General features: G+C 45.7%; 1 protein-coding gene across 1 annotated transcript in view; it reads right to left on the bottom strand.

Annotated features, from left to right (window-relative positions):
- Nucleotides 1-16,596: 16,596 nt before the first annotated feature.
- LOC124297805 (uncharacterized) overlaps nt 16,597-22,466 on the bottom strand; it is a 28,869-nt gene continuing 22,999 nt past the window's right edge. The window contains exon 5 of the mRNA XM_046749123.1: nt 16,597-16,783. Within this exon, the coding sequence (XP_046605079.1) occupies nt 16,771-16,783 (13 nt within the window). The 3' untranslated portion in view covers nt 16,597-16,770. The remainder of the gene's footprint in view (nt 16,784-22,466) is intronic.

Below are 22,466 nucleotides of genomic sequence, written 5' to 3'. Positions count from 1 at the left end.
TATGTTATACCATCAGGTACCCATATCCTAATTATCTCGAAACATACAAATAATCATTAATTACTTAGACTCCTGATACGTCATTTCTAGAAACAAGTATTTTTTGGTTTAAAAAAAAAAGAAACTTTCCCCGAGTTAAAAACGATCGAGAATTGATTTCCGCTTAACTGCATCGTGAGAATAAAATTCTCTTCCCTGTATTCTTTCGGTTTTTTTTTTTTTTATTCCTCAAGCCATTAAGAGGCAAATATGTTAGGAATTGTGAGGTGAAAAATTTCGCGGAATACGAAGCTAAAGAAAAAGAGGCTCACGGTGGGTATAAAAGAAGACCGATTTCGTTCGTAACACGAGTAGCGGCGGTTCAAGAATCACTCGTGCCAGCATACATATACCAAACGTAATTACCTGTTTGCAGAGCGAACTCGAGGAGCGTTATTATAGTTCTTAGATTCGCTTTCAGTTCTGCACGCAATCCTCCTCTCCGCTGTACAAACCAGCTGGATATATTTCAACCCCATGGTTATCTGTTCTACAAAGTACCCAAAGAGAAAAAAATTATGAGAAAATACAAGTTTAACGTGAAAAAATGTTGCAATAAATAATCATGTGTATGTACGAAATTTTCAACGAATGAAAATAAAAAATATTCAGTACAGATATTAATAAGAGCTTTTTTATATGAATATCACTGTCCGAACTTACGCTTGTCTAAAATCTGTCACTTTCGTTGTATGAAAAATGATTATACCTGTATAGATATTGATTCTCACGCGTTAGCGATCGGCATAATGGCAGCCGGTAATGTATTGCGCTGCATGAATGTACACCGATAAACACACGGCCACACATCACGGTTGAAGAATGCAGCGCAAGATGTAATACACGTGTAATTATACGAATGGAAACTCGTTCGCAAAAGCGGCCCCGTCTAGAGATATTCCTCCCCCTCGATTGTACCTACTTATAGCTCCATGCGCATATAGACACACCGTAGATACATTGCATAACTCACACGTGACGTCCATGTAGGTATTTACTATCGCAGTCGAGTTAGCTGCAGATATACTTTGCACGAATACATGTTTATTAAAGTTTAGTGAGTTTCACAGGTTGGTCGCATTGCTCACTCCTCGTGTACCTACAGTAGAGGCCCATCCGACTCGCCACTGAAGCGATTTCCCCGCTCTGTGCTGCGAGGCGCGTTCAAACTTCCCGCGCTTCGAGTTTCGAGCGCCGATCTCGAATCCGCCGCGTGGAGGCACTCGCTAACTTTCCGCCACCGCGAATCATCCGCTCCACCGACCGGCGGCGGAAACTTATCGAGCTTCTACTGTATAAACAGCGCTTTAGAGGACACCGCGTCCCTCCGCTACGTGTATTACGTACATTCGTGTGTCTATGAATACCGCGAACGCGTACGGCATACATTGTAAACCACGGTATATGCGCATACATATGAATATGGCTGCACGTCGGCGTCATTAGCATGCCTGATCCCGCTGGAACTTAGAAGATATACCTAGATTATAAGCGTGGGTTAACGTGTTACTTTTAAATGTCGAACAGCGTTGAGCTTAGGCTGTAACCGGAGGATCCCATCGTTGCAATATATTCGTACATGCCACTTTGCCGTGATCTGCATTTCTCGAGATGAAATCCGATCGCTGAAAAATTTTTACGCCATGCTGCGAATCTGCGTTTTCCCGTGATATTTACCCTGCTCACATTTCACCTTAATTCGTAGCAAAAAATAGACGATTTTTATACTAAGTATACGTATAAATGCAGTGCCGAACTATTTGAACTATATGTAACATAATTAGCGACTCTTGTCATGATTGGAACTAATCGTTTTCTTATTTTGATCAACCTGAAGCTACCATATTCCAATAAAATCGAGTTCCTGTTACTCTCAGCTCTGTGTAGGAGCTGGCTACAACTGACCTCCATGCGTTAAAGTCACGGATCTGATTGTGAGTTATGCTTGTACCTGTACGCACTTTCCGTTGCGGTATTTTGAAGGTCGGCAAAACGACACGCGCAAAAACCTTGGAACAGTATTGATCGACAAATTATTACGTAGCTACTATAAAATATTGAAATCAGGTGCCATCCAGACTGTTTAAAAAAATATATATAAAATAAAAAAGGTATACCTGTATCATTTTTCCCCTTATTTCTATACTCCGTACTCAACCGTATTCTCACAGTCAATTGCTGCATCAAAGCGTCCCGCGTCTTCGGTATAAGCAAGTCTTCTATTCTGACCCACGATATGCAAATACTGCAATGCGAAGGTACATTGCGCGGATATCCATGCAGATACACGCAAGACTCAGCCGTAAACGCGTAGGCGAACCGAGGATTAAATTACGCTGGACCCCGGACGCAAACGCGGTGGCGTAACGTCACATCCTTTCCAAAGATCGGCACTTTGCGACGACAATGTGGATAACCTGTGCAGCACCTACGTTTCATTATCAACAGGCACAGGCATGGCGGAGACCGTTCGATGACATTTAAAAACCGCACCTGCTTTCCTGGCTGCGGTTGCAGAATTATTTTCAATCTATCCCCGCGCCAATGATGAGATAATAACGTGTCTGTGAGTTTTTAATAAAATGAAAATGAACAGCTGAAATTCTTCGACCGAACGAATCGTTGCCTTTGATTTCTCAGTTAGTGAAGCAAAAATCGTTCTTTATGAATAAACATAAAAATTTGTACTCTGTATCCTCAATATTCTCTTCGTGCAAAAGTGAGATTGAATTCCACATCACTGAGCCTTATACACGCAGATGAGAAGAGTCGAGGAAGAAAGATGAACGGAAGACGTGGGGAGGGAGGTTTTCACGAAGAATTATTATTATTAAGACAGCGTGTAAAGACAATAGCGACGTAGGCACGGTAATGGCGCGGCGCCCGAGATAATCAGCATAATCGGGCGTAGGCAGTTTCGGATCTGCCCAGTTGTTTGGAGATAAAATCGCGGCTCTCTTCTCACGTGCTTCGGCAGTCGTCAAGTTTTTGGGCACGAGCTGTAAGCTCACGGCCGACGACCATCAAAGGCCCATAAGCAATTGGGAAGAATTCTTTTCTAGCCTCGTTCAATGGGGGGTTTCTATTCTTAATGGTCGCCCATTTACCGCTGTGATGTTAACGAATTATAAGTGAAAAATAATACCCGGCTTACAAGTTGTGCACACAATACATGTACCGTGTATTTTTTTATTTTTTTCAACATTTTTTTGTTATTTATTATCAGACTCTTCGAGGCGCGGGCGTCTCTTTGGTGTTTCGGGCGAAAGTAGTTCCGCTTTGGTATCTTATATACTTTTATGTCTACTGGCAAATGTATATAGCAGATATACGAGTATTATACACCAATGTGGGATGCGGTAATGGTGAAATTACGTCCTCGCTTCGGGGGGGCAAGGTTCAAGCGAAATAGTTCTCGCGTTATTAATCGTCTACACACTACCTGGTTACAGAAATGTTCGTCGAATTTACAACGCTTTCGGCTCACGCCGTGTGTGTACACGTACATATTGAATTTAAGAATCGTCGTGATTGAATTACGCATAATTAGTCTGGGCAACGACCACCTGTGTTGCTGAATCACCGCCTACGTATTGTTACACAGACCGGTGCCGTTTGATTGGAAATCAAACTCAACTTTGATGTGTCGGACAATTTTCTAAACAAATTCGCCAAATCAAGGTAGCATTCAATTGAGAAACTTGAGTACGCAAAAATTGTTACCTGTTTAAACTATTCAACCTCGCTTTCGTCAGAAAATGATTTCGACGTTTCATTTTCACAGTCTCATTGTTGACTCTACTATATGAACGAAGAATCTAGCTGGCTTCATAAAATTACGATTTACTTGGTAATTTAGTTGTTCAAAAGCTAAATTTCAATCCACCGATACCAAATATATTTCCTTCGAAAGGGTCAAAGGGATCGTTCGATGTCAGCAAATGGTAGCAAAAATAAAACAAAAAATGTACAGACTAGATTCAGCTAAAGAAATATTGTGTCACTGTGTGAAATTTTAAGAAACATGAGAAGCTCGTTTGAAAAATCAGTGAAGAAGTTTTTGAAAACTGCACTTTTCATTTTTTCCTTCGCATTCGCTTTCAAACGAGTTTCCATTGTATTTCACATTATAAATTACATCACATCGCTGAAATTAAACCCAGGTCTCTTCAATCGACAAAATTTTAGCAATATTAAGAAATGTGGGCTTTCTTTTTTTTTTTGGGACCTTTTTCGGGCGGTACGGCGATCAGCATAAAGAAAGAAGAGAGGAAGGAGCGTCTTGCGACACTGTCTATCTCGGTGTAGCACGGGGCACGAGATTGACTGGTGAATACATTAAATCCGGTGAACAATAATTAATACCTTGAGTCTCGATCGTATCTGTGATCGCTGCTGATCGACAGTCGAAACGCGATCGTACGATCTCTGCGATCTAGGAGTGATTTAGTGATTTATCGTGCCAAGATGCCATCTATCATCCGACGGTGTGACGTAACGGCAACTACTTCTGTTCCTTCGTTGCGGTTCCTGCTTCAGAGTTATGCTCTCATTACCGCCTCTTTGCCTCCTTGTCCGATAATCCCTCTCTCCTTCTTTCTCTCTCTCTCTCTCTCTCTCCCTCTCTCTGCTTTACTCGAAGGTTAGGAGTACTCTAGGGCACTGCGGGACCGTTCGAGATAGAACCGATAGATACGGGACTTATTGCTTCCTATTTTCTTCGAGGTTCACCGCGCTGCGTATAACGCCTCAAGACCGCGACACCCCGCCTCATCGAACCCCGCCATCTTCCTCGTCCAAAAAAATGTAACGGGCATCCGCAGTCTCGCATTTGACTCATAAACGCGACACCGCCTTGACCGGGTTCGAAAAAACATTTTTCCACGACGTTGTGAACAATTCTTCAGTGTTCAACATCTCCGACCAATCGCCGAACACCTGACGAGGAGACTATTCCGCCCATTTCTCACACCCGCAATGAGCTGGTAACGCGAACGCACGAGGCGTCGACGCAGCTCGAACCGCGTCAAAGAATCGTGGCACATTAGCTGCTGTTCGGAGGGTGCCAATTATTGCCCGGGGTAGATGATGGCCTGCGATTTATCGTACCAAAACGAAAGGGTCCTGGGCGGAGTTGGCACCTCAACAACCGAGAGGCTTCGTAACGCAGCGCGGCGCCTCGACCGAAGTTCAAAATCGGAAACTGTGCAGCTATGCTACACATGTAGGTAACGAAATACTCGGGGCTCTAGTTTTATCGCTTACTGACTTGAGCTATAATTATACATATTATTTAGCCCTCCCCAGTCCCCTTGGACCAGACGGACCTCTCCGACTTTACGATCTAATTTTCACCACCAAACCCGCAACGGTGTCCTAAGGCACACACGGTTATCCAGGTGGGGTGAAAAGGTGCGGGTAAAGATTTTACTCGCCGCTTTGCCTCCTCCTTTATCTCTGTCGTTTGGACTCTCCTGGGCTCGAATCTCGTTATTTCACACACACAGACACAGAAACACATACACACACACTCTCTCTCTCTCCCTCTCATCCTCGCACTCTCTTACAAGCTTATGAAGTCGTTACCGAGTGGCAAATTTCCTAATTACAAGTTAAACCCAAGCCTAACGACGTAATTCCCGTGTAATAACTGGCTCCACTTCACGCCAAGGAGAAAATACGGCGATGTGTAAACTTCAGGCCATCAAAGGGAAGCCGTTTAGTTCGTCGATTCAGTATACATCACTTCTAGGTGTTGCAAGTGCCCGAATATGAAGGAGAAAGAGACGAAAATTTTCAACGCCATATTCGATCGCTGTTGATTTTGCATGCAGATTTTCCCAGCTTTACCGCTCAACGATACTCTGACCAGGTTTGTAGTTTTTAATTACTGGGAGCCGTCTCACAGTTGAACAGAATCGAACCGACGAATTGATAATACCGCCGACTACTGAAGGCGTTTGTGCAGCCCACGCGATAATAACAAGGTCCAGCAGCAATTCTGGTTGAAAATAAGATCAAAGTTAGCCGGCAATCAGGTGTCCGGCGTGTAATGTGTAAATAATGAAACTGCTGACAAATTGATCGAGATTGATATTGTAAGTTGATTATTAGCGCGCGGTAGGTCCCGATCAAATCTAATTAGAGATAATGATTGTAACGAGTTTTGATTGCTGGCCTAATTTCGTAATCGGTGAAGGCTAATTATTGTCATTGGTAGTTGTGTCGAGGTGGACTCGGCGTGCCGTTTGTCGAGTCGCCGGGGAGTCAGACTCTGGACAATAACGAACCCGCGGACACGGATAGGCAGGTAGGATATCACGTAGGTACTACGTTGCAAGCCAACTTCAGAGAGTGCTTATCATGTTATTAGGCGTCGATTATGTCCTGCCTTGTGTTTATTCACAATCATACTGAATCACAACTTTCATTTGCACTGCGAGCAAAGCGGGCTGTGCACGTATCTGCTGCTGCCAGCTTTACTCTCGATCGCATTGCTGAGTAATAATTTTCAACCATTTTCAACACAAACGAATCTGAACTGCCGACCTGAGGCTCACGTGAGAAACGACAAACGACAAAAATGCAGATTCAGTCACGTGGCAGCTGGAAGAATTCTCCAGCATGATTGTTCCATAAAAATTGTCTTTCGATCATTGCTATGTTGCAGCAATATTTCAGATTATCTTAAACTTCGGATCTTTCGAATCCAACGGCAGTCGCGTAAAAGGAACTTTTCAAATCGTAGTGAAATCTTAGGTCTGCGAACAAATTGGACGGAACTGTAACAAATGACAAACGTTTAATCAAGTTCCGAATCAAAGAGGAGGAATGACCAACTGGACGAAGGGTGTGTAGGTATATGCTGATCAAGATCGAGAACACGTGGCTACCCATATATCCTGGTATAGGTATCAAATGTGTATAAGAGATGCTGCGGGGAGACTCGCACGTCCACGAACTGGAAGTACCACGCCATCTTTTATTGGTTAATTGCAGTTGTCAGTTGGTAGAGATTTACGCGTCTGCAGGCACCTCGTAAGACACAGTGATATCATTTTACCTGCGCCTCCAATAGCGCCGCTATCCATTGATTAAACCGTCGTTAAAGTTGAAGAAATAATTGCTCGGGGACGAGTCAATTTTGTCTTATACTATACCTATAGATTACACGAATCCTTTGTTTAAAGTTCTCTCATACCGAAAGAGAAATTCGCCTCGGTGATTAATTTCCTCTCTCCTTTTTTTGCTCTCGAACTTTCAACCCGGTTCCATAAAGGATTTTTTTCAAGTCAATAAGAACATTCCCATTTGCCTGATTTTACAGTCATTCTAAGATAGTCGAATTGTTACGAATACCAATTAGTATAATTATGGTTCGCTCAAAAATTTGAGATAAATTGGGATTTTTTTCCCGAGCGCTTGTAGTTCGCGCAAGCGTCGCCAATTTTTTTCCCGAGCGCTTGTAGTTCGCGCAAGCGTCGCCAATTTTTTTCCGTAATCCGTACGAGAGACTCGTCAAATTTTTTAGACCACCCCTTCGACTATGGTGAAAAATGGAAAAACTCAGACAGACCGAAGTTAAGCAGGGTTAAATGGGGCCCGGTGAAGGAAGTTTGAAGAATCGTTGCTGCGATCGCGGCTCTTTTACCTGCGGGCTCTGGCTGATCGATGATGGCTGTCAGAACGTCCGGGCGCGCACTTGACAGCGTCAGAAGTTTTTCGTACGGTAATATTTATTAAAGGATGTTTAAAAGAGTATAGAAAACGGCTCGCATCTTCAGCGGCATCGTTCGCCGTGCGTTAGGTGCGGGTGCTTCTTCTCCGGTGTTGGATAATAGAAAAAGTAATTGCTGGCTGCTGCCTTCTAATATACCAGCGCTGTTACCACGTCTACTGGGTTCAGCGTTAAGAACGAGGAATCGTTTTGTTCGCGACGTGTAAGGGACTCCATTTAATTGTCAATAGAGCGGTGGTGGCGTTTTTCACCCTGTGTTTTTTTCATTTTGTTACTTCTTTGCTTCCTTATTTCCATAATTAATTGCGCGTACACTTTGGCTTGGCCATAATTCAAATACGTATTGATTTTGTACAAAGCTTTAATTACACCAGACGAAAGCTATACTCTCGCCTGGTACCGTGGAGTGGCGCGGGGAAAGCCGGACGTTCTAAATCAAATCGGTTACGATATTGGTTTAATTGCCGGTCTTGAACCCGCGGAAATATATGAAATTTATTTCCAATGGTTAAATTGAGTCACGTCGTCGTTGCGGGTCCGTCCGCAACTCCCCCATACAACTCGGGCAGAGTACCGGCTGAAATATATACCCGGCCGTAACACCGATCGAAAAATCCGTCGGCTCGAAATCGGTGTGGGTGCCGATATCACGGCATTGCACAACCGCATCCGAGGTAAAACAGTGCTCTCAACAAATTGACCGATAATGTGATTAGAATAATAATTAACTGGCATGTTTTCATTTAAATCGGGCCAGAGCCGCGGGCCGATTGCGGCGGGTGGAGTCACGCCGGTGCTCAAGCGCAAGGTGTTAGGTAATATCGAGGAATTATTGCGAGCCTTTAAGAATCAGAATAAACTATATAATAGATCGATTAAACGATCTACGCTCGGTATTTTATCCTCTGGCTTGTTCACGGTCGTAATTCGTTCACGGCGCTCGTTCCTTACGATAAGAGAATCGTTACACATCGGCATCAAGGCCCCCGGAGGTAATTTCATTCAACGGACCAACCGCCGGCTGATTACGAGAGAGATGGAAAAAAAAATAAAAATCACACCGTAGTTTGTTTTGCAAGAAAGTTCGTATGTCCGGATGATACTGCGGTCAAAATTATGACAGCAGACGTATCGATAAATCGATACGTTTCAGCCGAGTGTAAAGGCGCCGACGAGCGCAAAAGCAGATCTCGTGTTGCATGAAAGTGATCAAGAGTACGGAAGGCAGTGAGGGAGGGAGGGAGGCGTGTTGACCATTTGGCCTGACCTTAACTTGATCCAGTCGGTCTATGGAATTTCGCTTGAACCTGCACGATCGGGCTCAAGTATATCACAATTCCTTCGGACGATCAGTTGCTACCCTATTACTTGCTTCTGATTTAATTACACCGACAAGATAGTCGTGACGCGGAATGAATAGTTCAAGGAACCGTCCCTCGCTCGTCATCGAGGCTCCATATAGGTACATACCTAGAGCCGAGACGTGCAATTACCGAGCTCAGGAAGCGGGCCGAGAATTTGCATTGTGTTCCAACGATAGGCTGAATTACTCGCCAAAGCTCTTTCGTAAGACGTTAATTATGACTCGAGTCCGTTGCAGCTTCTAAAATAAGGCGTATCGATTCAATTTCTGTTTTCAAGTGCCAACCCGAGCCTCCGCAGGTTCTCTGTGCAACCGATGCACGCCGGCGCCACGGGGAGAAACTCTCCGTTCGGCATATAATGTCTAAAACGCCAGAAGGTGTTCCATTGTGCAGCGGCGAAACCCCCACGGGCAGTTAATCTACTGATCGAAACAACTTTTATCACTTTGCGTTACGATCACTTTTCTGTACCAGATATAGGTATATATAATGATCTTCGTTATGTATCTTGGCGGTCTGGACACGCGTAGAAATCTCTCGCATGTAATTTACCGCCCTCTACTACAGTCCGCGTATAATACGTACGTAGCGTTGAAACTTTCGATCCGAACGCCTACAAGGATGCACCTCGGACTTGATACGCCACGGATATAAATTTAAGGAAGTAGGGGCACGATCTTATCTCATTCCTACGGTATTTCTGACAATTCTCCGTGAACTTCTTGGAACCTAGCTTGTACGGTCTCCGATTCTGTCAACCTACAGGACGAAGAAGCGGATATGATTTTCACTTCGAACATGTCCGATAAGCTTCCGACCGTCAGACGCGAAGCGCCTCAATCACTGATTCGCAAAAGTCTATCACTTTTTTTCTTTGGAAAAAAACTGGTAATTCGGTGAACAATTCCGGTTCACTCCCCTACCTTTCACCGGGGTCATACTTGACAGGGAATTCTCGAAGCTATGATTTTCATACTTTCACGTCAGGTGATTGTTTGACTAGGGCCACGCCGAGGTCTGCGCCGTCGAGCATGAACTATCGCCGGTAATTAAATTTATATTGGATCACTAGCTACAGCGTGCGCGTGTGTCCGTACCCTTCGATCCATGTAATCTAACGTAGATTCGTTTTCCACCGTTTTATATGTATACACAAGATCGATCAGGTTACGCCGATATCGAGGTGCCACGCGAACGATCCGCTCGAGACTCGTGTCGAATTCTGTTTTATTCATCGAATCGTATAAGAGAATACCTGCCACGACTGAAAAACTTCTCGTCACATCGTGGCTATAAAATGCTTGAGGAACTGGTATCATTCTGGAATAATAAAGAGAAAACAAACCCTATTGTAGTACGTGACCCAATAGTCGGACATATTGGCCTCGATGAAAAAATAAAACTGTAAGCACGACACTGGGACATTCACAAGTGACAAGATTGATTACATTTCGGTTGAAAACTTGACGGATACTTGAACTATGCCCGAACCTACTCCACCTCCTTCTTCGCACCCAGTTACATGGTACACGTGGTTAAGCGTCCAAAGTATCGACCCTCTATCAGGCTGCCTTAATGCGTTGTTTCGGTACACCAAACCGAACTGCCTCTGACCCACTGCGCCAGGAGTCACTCGCATGAAGCAGCATAAGAAGTAGCGTAAGCTTTGTCGATACGCAAGAAACTCTTCGTTCGCATTGGAACTTGAAAATTTATAGACAGAGCGTTGGAACGGAGAGAGGCTGCGGCATGGTTCAGGGATCGACTTGTATCGTTGGCCGCATTCGAGGCGATAGCAGGCTTATCGTGGAAAATCGTTGCCAGCGGTAATTGGTACGAGGCGGCGGAGAACTTTGCCGTGGGTTTGAAGGCTCTCGTTGTCCCGATCTCGGCTGGTCTCCTCGCGGTCTCGTTGCTCGGTCGTTAGTCAGAAGTCGACGGTGCGGGACGGGCGGCTCTTGAGGACGATCCGATGTCGCCCATCCCGTCAGTCGGGCCTGCAGGCGGTGCCCCGAAGACACTTCCTCCGAGGCGACAGACGCGTACCCCACGAAACCTGTCGAGATTGACGTATAGAGATTGCGCTGTTTTGATCCAAGCTATCGATACCGTCTTCTCGGCTCTCGACTCACGACGTGCGGCGTGCACTAACGCCTTCGCCTGCAGTATAAATTCCTTGGAAATATTGTGGGCATTACTTTTGTACGGTGGGGATTTGGTCGGCAGTCGATGCGTGCGCGTCCCATACTCAAACTGATTCATTCACCTACCGATCGTTACGTCGTGGTGCGACTGGATACTTCGAGATTCTCGGTCTACGGGCCGTTTTTCTTATCGCGCTCGATTGATCGGTATAATTGAATGAATTATCGACCCAGGCGAATGGTGTTATAGGTGCTAGAAAACCTTTACGGCACCGTCTCGATCTCGGCCTCGTTGTCAATAACGATTGTTCAACAATTTATTGACAAATCGTTGACGCGGAAAATTTATATCACCTACTGGTTTACAGTTTGCTTATACGATTGCTCGTGCGGATAACTCGCGTACGGTTGGTCAATGATCTGAAAAAATCCTTTGACCGAAATGTTATGGTCAACCAGCCACCGGCGATTCGTGGTCGGTTTATTCGCTGGTTCAAACCACCGTACGGTTGACCGATGGATCCATTTCATGGGTCGACGAGTCTTCGCTGATCAAAACGATATGGTGATCTGTGTTCAGTTCTGCTTTTTACGCGTTACTTCTAGAACAAGACCTCTGGCACGATGTTTTTCTACCGATTCACTTGACCCGAAGCATGGAAAATAATCTGGAGCATCTGTCGAAAGAACTTATACACAAAGTTCAAAGTTGGAAGTTCATGACACGACATCAACGACGACGGTGGAGAAAGAAGCCCGGCTCTGTCGTTTTTGCAATGAGAAGTCGGTGAGTTATATGGTAGTCAGACGGTGTTTCTTCCTCGTCAAGTCGGTATAGATATATACAGGTCTCGTAGAGCGATCGAAACGATTGTGAAATCGAAGGTAGGCTGTATATACATCTATCTGGTCGAGAAGAATTGAGATCTAATCAATGATCGTGCCTGCCCGATCGTCAGTTCCGCGAAGATGATCGCGGGCATGCATGAGACTATTACAAGTCATAAGTTACGGCATACGTACCTGGTGTTATCTATATACCAAGCGTCAGCGCTGCAGGTGTACGTGTGTGTATCAACGACTCTTACATAGGTGTACGTACTCCGGTGTAGGGTACGCGTAGCAAAGACGGCTATTAATCTGCCATTCACGGGAGTCCGGTGACTTTTAATTTTCTCTCTATATACCATCTCCGTCCTCCTCTGCGACCGTCTCCGGCCGGTGTCTCGGTCTTTCTCGGTCTTTGATGGCTCGCCAAGGCGTGGCATAATTCAATCAGGTTGAACGCACTACCGTTAGGTACCTACGCGCGAGGTGCGCGGGTGGATTCACGGACTCCTGAATCTACTTATACAGATGAATTTACTCAGACAGATGCCAGCTCTGCGTGTGCACGAACTTACACTCGCTGCCTGACCCGACACCCAGGGCCAAATATTCAAATCGCTCTCCAAGCCTTTATACGGATCCATTACTCAAGATTTGGAACTACTCGTTGTTGTACCAAATGCGGAGACAATTTTTCTGAATAATTTCACGTTCAATTGAACTACTTAATCAGTCTAGAAATCAGTAAGTATATCCAAGTTTTTATCGGATTCACTTTAAGGTCATGACTTCAAGTCACCGATTAAAAGTACCTTACACTTGAAGTCGGGTGTAAATCGAATCATCCATCGATAGTGTCGAGATGACATCCGGTTCTAGTTACACCTGAATTGCCATCGGATTCCGAGGCGTGCGAAAATTTGTTGAAGTTCCAGACGACGATCTGCAGGATCACTCACCTCGTGCTATCAATGAAAATATCACAGAGTTACTAAGCATCACCCGACGAACGCGCTTGATGAAACATTCCCTGCTCCATTTCCTTCGAACAATTACCTGTTCGATACCTGCGCACGAGATCTCGGCGTACAATCACGAGTGTGTGCGATGAAGTCGAGGGAACAGCCGGCAGAGACAGAGGCGCGCGTAGTGACCAGCGCTGATATCCGGGACCGGGAGTCGAGGCCTGTCACTTTGTACCGGGCCTCGTGAGGCTCCGGTTCGTTACCGAAGGCTCTGGTTCGTAGCTCTGGGTTGTCCAAACGGGTAATTTATCGTAGAGAAGGAATTCAGCTCGCAGGTAGCGGGCAACGCTCCATCCTTATCAGGTGCCGGACCGACACCTCCCGCCCGAGACGTCGATCGTTCCTTAATTTTATTCACGTGCTGCCGATGTGCTTCGTTCCTCCCGTTTCCCTCCCGCTCTGCACCTTCTCCAGGCTGAATCAAACGTCCTATGCTCGATTACATGGCAAACAAACATACAGACGCACGAGTTATAATTAGTTAATGAATAAATTGATCCGTCGATCGACTTATTCCTTTGGATCTTCGCCAGTGCACGTCCAATTGTTGGTATATGGAGGAAGTAGCTTTGGAAAGAGTTGTTAAGGTTCGCCGGGCGCCTCGCCGTATGAAATGTCGTTTGGGCTTGGCGTCCGGCCGAGCACTGAATCTCCCCGACGCCCACCTTGTGTCATCGACGAACTTGTATAAACACACGTATGTTAGGCTATCTATTTGTATACAGGGTGATCACGTAGTCCAGATTACGTATAAACACGACCAAGTAGAAGGAAAAAAACATAATTCATAAAGCCCGAGCTCGGTTCGCTTTGAACGGTCAATCGGGTGTGGGAATGACTTGGTTTCAGGTAACAGTAAGACGGACTTAACTTCCTCAGCTGATCCCGTCGGTTTTCAAAAACCTCGGGAAACTCGATTGGAATGTTATTCATAATACTGCGGTGTGATATGATAATAACGTAACACTGTTTTATAACAACACCTTCGAGCGGTCAAACAGTGCGTTCCCTCCCGTCTCTCGTTCCACTTACGTCACAATGATTACTGTTAAAACAGAGAGCGTTATGTACCGCGGCAAGACGTTTTGCGTAATTTCTCAACTACACGTGACTCAGACGCGACTCGCGAACGCCCAAGACCACGAAGCCTCGAACTATAATCCGAATCCACCGTATGTGTACGCCTGTGCTCCGCAGACGTGGATGTAATCGGTTGGAAAATAAATTAGAAGAGAGATTAGAAGCGCAATTATATGTAGGAGGATCTGCAGCGTTCGAATCACCTTCTTCGTATATACTCGACGGTATTTCCATCCTCATCGGATAATCAGCAATCAAAATTCACGCGGGTGCCTGTAATTGATACCTTTCACGGTATATCACCAGATCATTAATATTCCACGAAGTCTATTTGATGAATAATTGTCGTAGAAAAAAAGAAAAAGAAACAATTCAAAGTGGGTCAAAAAAGAATTAACGATGAAAACCGCGCCTGTATAACCCGGATGCTGTGGGAGAGGAGCTTCGATCGTCTATAATTCTACTCTAAATATTGACGTCGCACGTTTTGTCAAGCCAACGTGTCACGGGGAACGACACTGAATAAATGAATAAATTATCCAAGTGATAAGAACGTGTGTCTGTGCGGTAAAAGGAGTAAAACGGAAGGAGCTACGTAAAGCAAAACAAGAAATCTCCTTTTTAGTCAGGTATTTTTTTTCCTTTTTCCCTCCCTGCCTCTCCCTCTATCTCTGTAGTCTATCTCTCTCTCTCTCTCTCTTCATTTCTCGAACGCTGCGGACCAGGAAGAGAGTAAGAACGACCGAGATGCTGTGTACAGAGGTAGATTTGATCAACCTGCGTCGGGCAGGATCGCGCGATATAGATCTGATCGCGAGACACACACGCGCCGCCCGCTCTTATCCGGCCGGCTCTGATCCAACACTTGGCCGTGCAAGATAATGCACTATGATATACTGTTCCTTTAAGGTAGCGGTAGACGGCCGGCTGACCGAGACTAGTCGACGGTTTTAATATACGTCTACTTACCTGCAGCGAGGCTAGAAGGCTATCGGACTACCATCATGAAAAGCCTTTATTATATACCCCGAGCTACAACACGCCGTTGTAGCTGACCAATATCTTGTTCACGGCTGGCGGGTGTTTAGCTACGGAAAGCTAGACAAATCGTCGATCTACCGTCCCGCCGCCGTGAAGGCAACTCCCTGAGACACGGCGCAAATCGTTATTACACAGGCTCCTACAGGGTGTACCGTGTCTTTGAACTCCAAATATCGATCATGCCAATCAAAGCTCGACACCCGGTGCCGCACTCCAGGCATACACTGTAAATTTTATCACTCAAATTTTACAATCACGACTTTTCGACGCGAAGGCACTTCACGATTCAAATCATGCTTCAGCTGAAAGTTTAATATTAAAAATAAATATTTAGTGCCACCGTACTCATTTTTCCAATTAATTAGTTTCACTGTGGAAGAACGGAGCTCGCATATCCATCTGGTGGTGGCGGAGAGAATTAGGTGGCAAACCGAATGCAGTACCTTCTTCTTTTCGAAAGGAAAACACGTTTCGATCACGCTGCGATTCTCCGATAGTAAAATTTTTATCGATTGTTATTCCAGTAGTCGAAAGTCGTTTCATAACAAGACCACCTTTCAGAGAATTGGGATAAAAACAATACGAAGACACAGCGAGCGAGCAAATGCGTGCCCGCGTACGTGTGTTTGGTATACGCGATGGGACTGACGGGATAGAATTTGGGCCGAGTGAATTGTTGGCCCATGTATCAACCTGCCTTAATTGCGAATCGATTAAGTCGCGCACGGATTGATTCCTGTTAATTAATAACCGTTAAACCTGTCGGATTCCTGGTTGCTAGCGGGTATCTTCGTGCCGGCTCGATACCTTCTGCCCCGAGGTCGTCGTAATAAACAACCCGATCACCCGCTATTATCTAATACGCCATCTAATACTCATCCTACATTCGGATTAGAGCCCATTATCTATGACACTGATCGCTCTCGGTCATGCTTTAAAGAAGGTTGTCCCACCTCCGCTGCTCGTAGGACGACGCTGCACGTCCCTCGCAGCTGATATACGCGGTCTTGATCAAGCCACCGCGGCCGGCGACGCCATCTTAGATTTTGGATACGTCTCATCCTGTCAGAGAAGGCCTTTCCACACCCTTCGCAATTATCTTCAAGTGACGTAAGAAACGAAATAATACCGATCATTCCTTTCGTCGCAAACTTTTGGCACTCGTTGATTTGCTTTTCGAACTACAATCGACGGGTCGATTATTATTCTTGAAAAAAATAGCAACGAAATTGACGATGCATATGCGGTAGCGATATTGGTAGCAGGTCCAGCACGATACACCTTAAGCCTATTACAGAGGTTTAGTCACGAAGCGAGTAGACCGAGAATCGATAGCCTATTAATGAAATCGGTTTATTGGCTTTAGACATGCATGTCATTTCTTATCATCTACCTGCTACTCGAGTGAGGCAGGTCTGCTCGTGACTTTAATCCTCAACAACTTCTGTTTGAACGTTGGTTAACAGTAGCCACTCCGCCACTCCACACTCTTGAGATTAATCAAGGTAAGCTCATCTCCGATGCCTGCAACAAAAAGAGAAAAGAAAAGTAGAAATAATTAATAAGCATCCATCCGGAAAGTGAATTACATTCAGTGGGGAGCAAAATCAATGGACACTCGCAACGTAAATGATGTACTTCAGACTTCATCAAGCATACTAAGGCTCTTTGCTGGAAATCTGAGAAATCTTTGAAGCGTCGTTAAAAAATTTGAAATATCAGGTTCAGGCGAGACCTTGTTCTTATATAGGTACTTTGCCACTCTAATAAGTCATACGCAAGTACAGGGGGATGCATAAGCCGGCATCGATTATTCGAAGCAGTGTTCAGGAATGAATATCCGATACATCGACAGCAAACTAACTTTGCGTAAAATCAAACAACGCTCGTTATTTTTGAACGACGCGTATCGATCGTATAGTATATACGAATTATTCGCACCAAAGAACAAATGTACAGAATGGCGGATGCATCCTGCCTTGGTAATTGTGCAAATTAATCATACACAGGTTATACACAATTCGTCGAGAAGGTGATTCAAGGTTAATCTACTAGGCGAGGAATCGATTTTTCATATTTCGCGTTCACCATACACCGATCAATCTTTGCGAAAGTGATACGACGAAGAAAAAAGATGGAAACAAAAAAAGAACGACATGCGATCTCGCAGTCTCCATAACCGGTAAGCCATGCAGGTGATCTAGAAAGATTGTTCTACAAAAAACCAGCGACGGAAACAGCAGGTTGGATGTTTATTACGAATCCGTGGATAAAACGATATCCTGCGCAATCTACATGTATCTGATCACCTTTTAAGTGCCGGCCGTATCCAGCGCCAGGTTAACAATTTTCTTGCAATTACATGACCGTAGCGATCAATTCCATCACGTGCAAAGTGAGACTTGTGAACTGGTAATAACAACGGTGGTATATGGGATAGAATACAGAGGCATGTTACTGCAACCGGAGATATCTGAAACGCAAAGAGATAGGTATGCGCGTAGGTACGTATCGGCGTTAAAAGTGTAACGAAACGACTACGACGCGGAGTGGCCATACACCCGGTTATCACCGTCTTGAACACACGGAGCTATCCCACCCACCCAGGGACACCAACACTGTCAGAAGAGCGAACCTGTCAAGGTGTGCGACTCCGGCATGTGCAAATAAACAACGAGGTCCACGTCATGCTTCCTAATTATGCGTTTCAGTAGTTGATCTGTGGTAATGGTGGCGGAGGTTGTGGGTGATATATGACCGATCTAGAGAGGGAACAGCACGGCGCGAGGCGGTGGTATTGGTGCAAGTGCGTGGCGCAAAAGTTTATCCTGTCAAAAAGCCGTAAGTACCGATAGGTGAAATACTCGTAGTCCGGAGCCTCGGGCGGGCGGCGAGGTTCGGAGGCTTTCGCCGTGTTGTTGCTTCCAAGCGGTTGTAAATAGTCGTAGGAGTCTGTAAGTAAATTTCGTAACGCGTGCGGAGTGAAGGTATTAACCGTTGTTTAAATGATAGCCGGCCCCCTTTATCCGAGCTCTTTGATGATGGATTACAATTAATTACATTTCACGATGGTATCTGGTTCGGTGTTGCATTTTCAAACCACCAAAATCTCGGCCAGGCCATCAGCCGCACCGTGTACATTCGTAATCCGACCGATAGAACCGGGAACGGAACCTGGCCGTGCGGACTCCTGCAGGTCGTACGTACACATCTATCAATCTATCACCATTTCTCGGCTCGGCGAGGTAGCGGCATCGGCAACGACAGTTCCTCGACTCGTGTACGAGGCTACCGGGCGCAGGTAGAAGCACCGACCTCGTAGAATTCCACCGTCACTTCTGGTCCACCCTGTGTATCTACGTACGAGCAAGTAGGGTGCTCGTGAAACGATGTGAACTCTGGCCTGCCGCTGACACTGACGAATTAAACACATGCCGTCCGGTTCTCTCTCGAGGCACGGGGAACGCATCCTCCTTTGCGTTATAGGTGCCCATCGTGGACTGAGGATACGCGCATTGCCGGGTACCGGAGGCTCGTGTGAAACCCACCGCCATGTGGCCGTGTCGATCTTTCATTAAGCGGAGTCTGCGGGAGACGCGTTGCCACCTTCTGGTCATTAGTGGACCATCAGGTGGAAAGTTTCACGTTATCCGAACCACGCGTGGGTGGCGTGTATTCCTCCGTATCAATACGCACATGTCCTCGTTCCCCGACGGGGACCAAGCCTCGTATGCCGAGGAGAATTCAATGTCACGGTTACTGCGGGAGCCTCCGTCACGTGAATAACCTCCGCGCAATTCGTGATCGTGATGACGATGAAAAAGGTTTCGTACTCATGGGGCCAATTTCAACTCATCGTGCGGGAACGAAAAAATAAAATCGTCGCCTTCGCCTCCCTGTCAGAACTCGCTTACACTCGCGACAAAATTACTTTCACCCACATATCGACGTCTCGCCAAATGATCGCGCCAATCAAGTTTGAATTTCATTGTCTTACAGGACTGCACAATTCCAACCTGGGTTTCACTTTTTCCCCTCTAATGAAGCGTTACGAAGTTGTACGTATAATCTTCAGCAGTAGGGAACTCTAATTAGGTTTTATTATAATGGTTGTGCAATTCAAGAATAAATAGATTCGATCAAGGTTTTCTCAGTGATAATCATTAGTTATCTTGGGCAACTCAATATTTTTCAACGAATATAACAAAGTAGTAATAATAATAATAATAATAATTGTAATAAAAATAAATAAAAAAATGGTCAGGGACTATTATTATGCGTCTGCAGCCCTCTCAAGATATTTAATAAAAATACGCACATTCGTACAAGGGATAAGGAAAACTGCAGAAAATCTTGCCTGGGTGTAGATAAACATTCTTGACTTTTGATTCAACTTGAATTATTTCTCGTCATATTCACTTCAATAACAGCATGCCTGACACTTTTGGGTCACAAATCTAGGGTCAGAAATAATCGTGCGACGCTGTGACCTGAGAATAGAAGTGTACAAGGATCAGATTTTATTTATACTAATCGAGAAGCGTTGACCTCCTTTGCTTGTCGAATTAATCTTTCCTCCTCTCGACGCTCCCGGTCTCGTTCTCCATCCCCCCCCCCCCCCCCCCCTTTCTCCCTCTCTGCCACTCTTTCATTTTCTTTCTCTCTCCCGACTACCGATTAACTGAAATCTTTCGCGTGACGTACGTACCGGCGATGAAATTTTCACCGAGTAAATTAATACCCGGATAGCGTGCTCTTCCACTCCGCACGCTATGGAAATATGCACGTACGTATAGTGCGTTTGAAATCTTTGTCATGATCGCCGATGTCCTAGCCCATAGTAATTAGCTGCAACCTTTTGACTCTTGTCGTTAGACGTACCGCGTCTTGCGTATTGTGCCATGCCGGTCCGAACGCCGCGTAGGACTCTCTATCCACCTCGAACTAGCAGCCGAAGCAACTTTCTTACAAATGATTGATTTTCTACTCCCGCGTACAACGAATATGTCAGATCTTTACATGGTTGTTGGGCGGTTGGAACAGTCCTTGTGATCAATGATACGATATTTCTTATTTTCGTCCGAACAGGACAGTAATATTTTCCATACGTGATTCGAGTCCATTCCTGTCGTCGTCGTCGTCGTTTGTCCCGTTGTTCGTACACCAAGGCACAAGTGTCAAATATATTACTCGCAGCGGATGACAGCGATCGAGAAAAGGAAGCGCAGTGATCGCTTCTCATCAATCCCTGAGGCACAAAGGCCATCCTCGCACATTGAGCGCACACTCCGAAGCACTTTGTTCAATTGTCTAGAAATCCTTGGGTGACGCAGTGCATCCGGGCGGTGAATCAGTACATCCTCTGGAGCGAATCTGCGTCGCTGACTGGGAGACCCGGCGATCCGTTCTTGCGATCGGAAGCTGAGTCTTCCGCCCCGGGCGAATCAACCCCTCGGTACGTTGAAGGCCCGCCATTTTTGCGTTGCGCGATCCTTCGTACGCGGAGAGTCGGTGCGTCTGCTTCAACCGCTGGACACCGAGCGTCGCCAGTGACTGTTGCAGGTCCTCGTGCAAGCTGCACGTGACCGCCGTGGGACCAGGACTATCGGGGTAGAGATAATGTGGCACGCGACATATTGCCAATTCAACCCCTCGAGCTGCTCCGACCTTTGATTCATCGCTCCCTGCGCCAACACCACGACGAATTACGATGGCTCTTGTGCCTTTCGACGCATGAGAAAATATTTGCGGGGCTTCGATATCGGGAAACATTTCATTCGGGCATCGTGCCCTCTGCAAACCCGCGGGAACCGGTATAAGCGCAGAGATTTTCAATGGAAGTTACATCAAATGTCCACTTCCTATGATACAGTTTTTTCTTTGCATAACCCTTCGAGTTCTTGATTCGTGTATCATTTTTCTTACGACTAGCCGTCAGATGAAAACCGAACAATATTTTGATCCCATCGTTTAACCGGGACCGTTTACCAGGAATTCATACGACTGCGGCGCGTCTTTCCCAGTTCCCAAACTCCGACGTTCAGTCCACTTTGATCTATAGAGTAGACCATTATGCTATACCTGCATGACCTCGGCACCCTCGGGCATTTGGGTATACGTAGAGAATGAATACAGTGGAATCGTATCGCGCCTCCCTTAAACGATGGGCCGGGACCCGCATCGGACCAGGTGTAGTGGGAGTTTAAATTTTATTCCATGTCCAGACGTTGAAGTTGCGGTGGTCGAGAGCCGGAGTGCAGATAGAGATCAAGGTGGCCCGTATTGCTTCATTGAGCCAAATTGGTTGAAATTATTTAATAAAGATGCAGATAATGCAGTCAAGTATTTGGTTAACGAAGTAAAGGTGATTCATGCGGGAGGTAGAATCATGTTTCTCAGAAATTATTCGTAGTCAGGCGTTCTTCACTATTTCGGGAAATTAGGGTAAGATACTCGTGTGCCTTCACAGTTTGTATGTCAAAGCTGGTATTATAGAAACGGTGTACCAATCGCGTTACACTAGAAAGATTTTAATCGTTCACAGAGAAGACTTCCGAGTCTCATGGTTGTAATTTAAACATAAGGATTGTTTTCGATTCGGAATGAATTTTCAAACGGAACGAAAACCGTTTAAAGCACAGTACGAGCAGTGGAACGCGATAAGTGGAACTTGAGGCGAAGTAAATTAACACGTATGGAGTGCTAAGTGCGCTAACGCGGGTCGCCACGTCGGGCTCCCCAAGGACCGAGTTAGGGTTGGGTTTCGCACGGGGTGAACGGAGAGTTGGCTTACACAGGGGGAGTGTAAAGCCTACAGGCGAGTAACCGTACACACGACGCGTACTCGACTATCTCCCATAGCTGGTAGCATATGTGCGCGGTCCATTGTACTATAGAGTTTCACAATAACGAGTAGGTGAAACGCTGCGAGAACCGCGGATGAACGCGTGTGGGAAAGACACACAGGCGGGGCGATCCGAGTACACACAATAAGTGGTTTGACCGTGTGCCAAACATTATTAGTTATAACCGGTCCAAATATTCGCGAGGGAGTCGTTTCGTTGTTCGCACTCGAAAAGCCGCTGCTGCAGATTTCGTATCTCAACGCGTTCGTCTTCTCACCCGCAGCGCTCTATATCTGCTGCCTTGCAGTTGGCACTGTCAATCTTTACGGGTTACAGTAGTAGGCTCTGCTATCGCCGAACAT

This window comes from Neodiprion virginianus, chromosome 2 (assembly GCF_021901495.1).
Source record: "Neodiprion virginianus isolate iyNeoVirg1 chromosome 2, iyNeoVirg1.1, whole genome shotgun sequence".
Taxonomy (NCBI): domain Eukaryota; kingdom Metazoa; phylum Arthropoda; class Insecta; order Hymenoptera; family Diprionidae; genus Neodiprion; species Neodiprion virginianus.
Note: the sequence above shows the minus strand (reverse complement) of the source record. Positions and strands in the feature narration are given on the sequence as shown.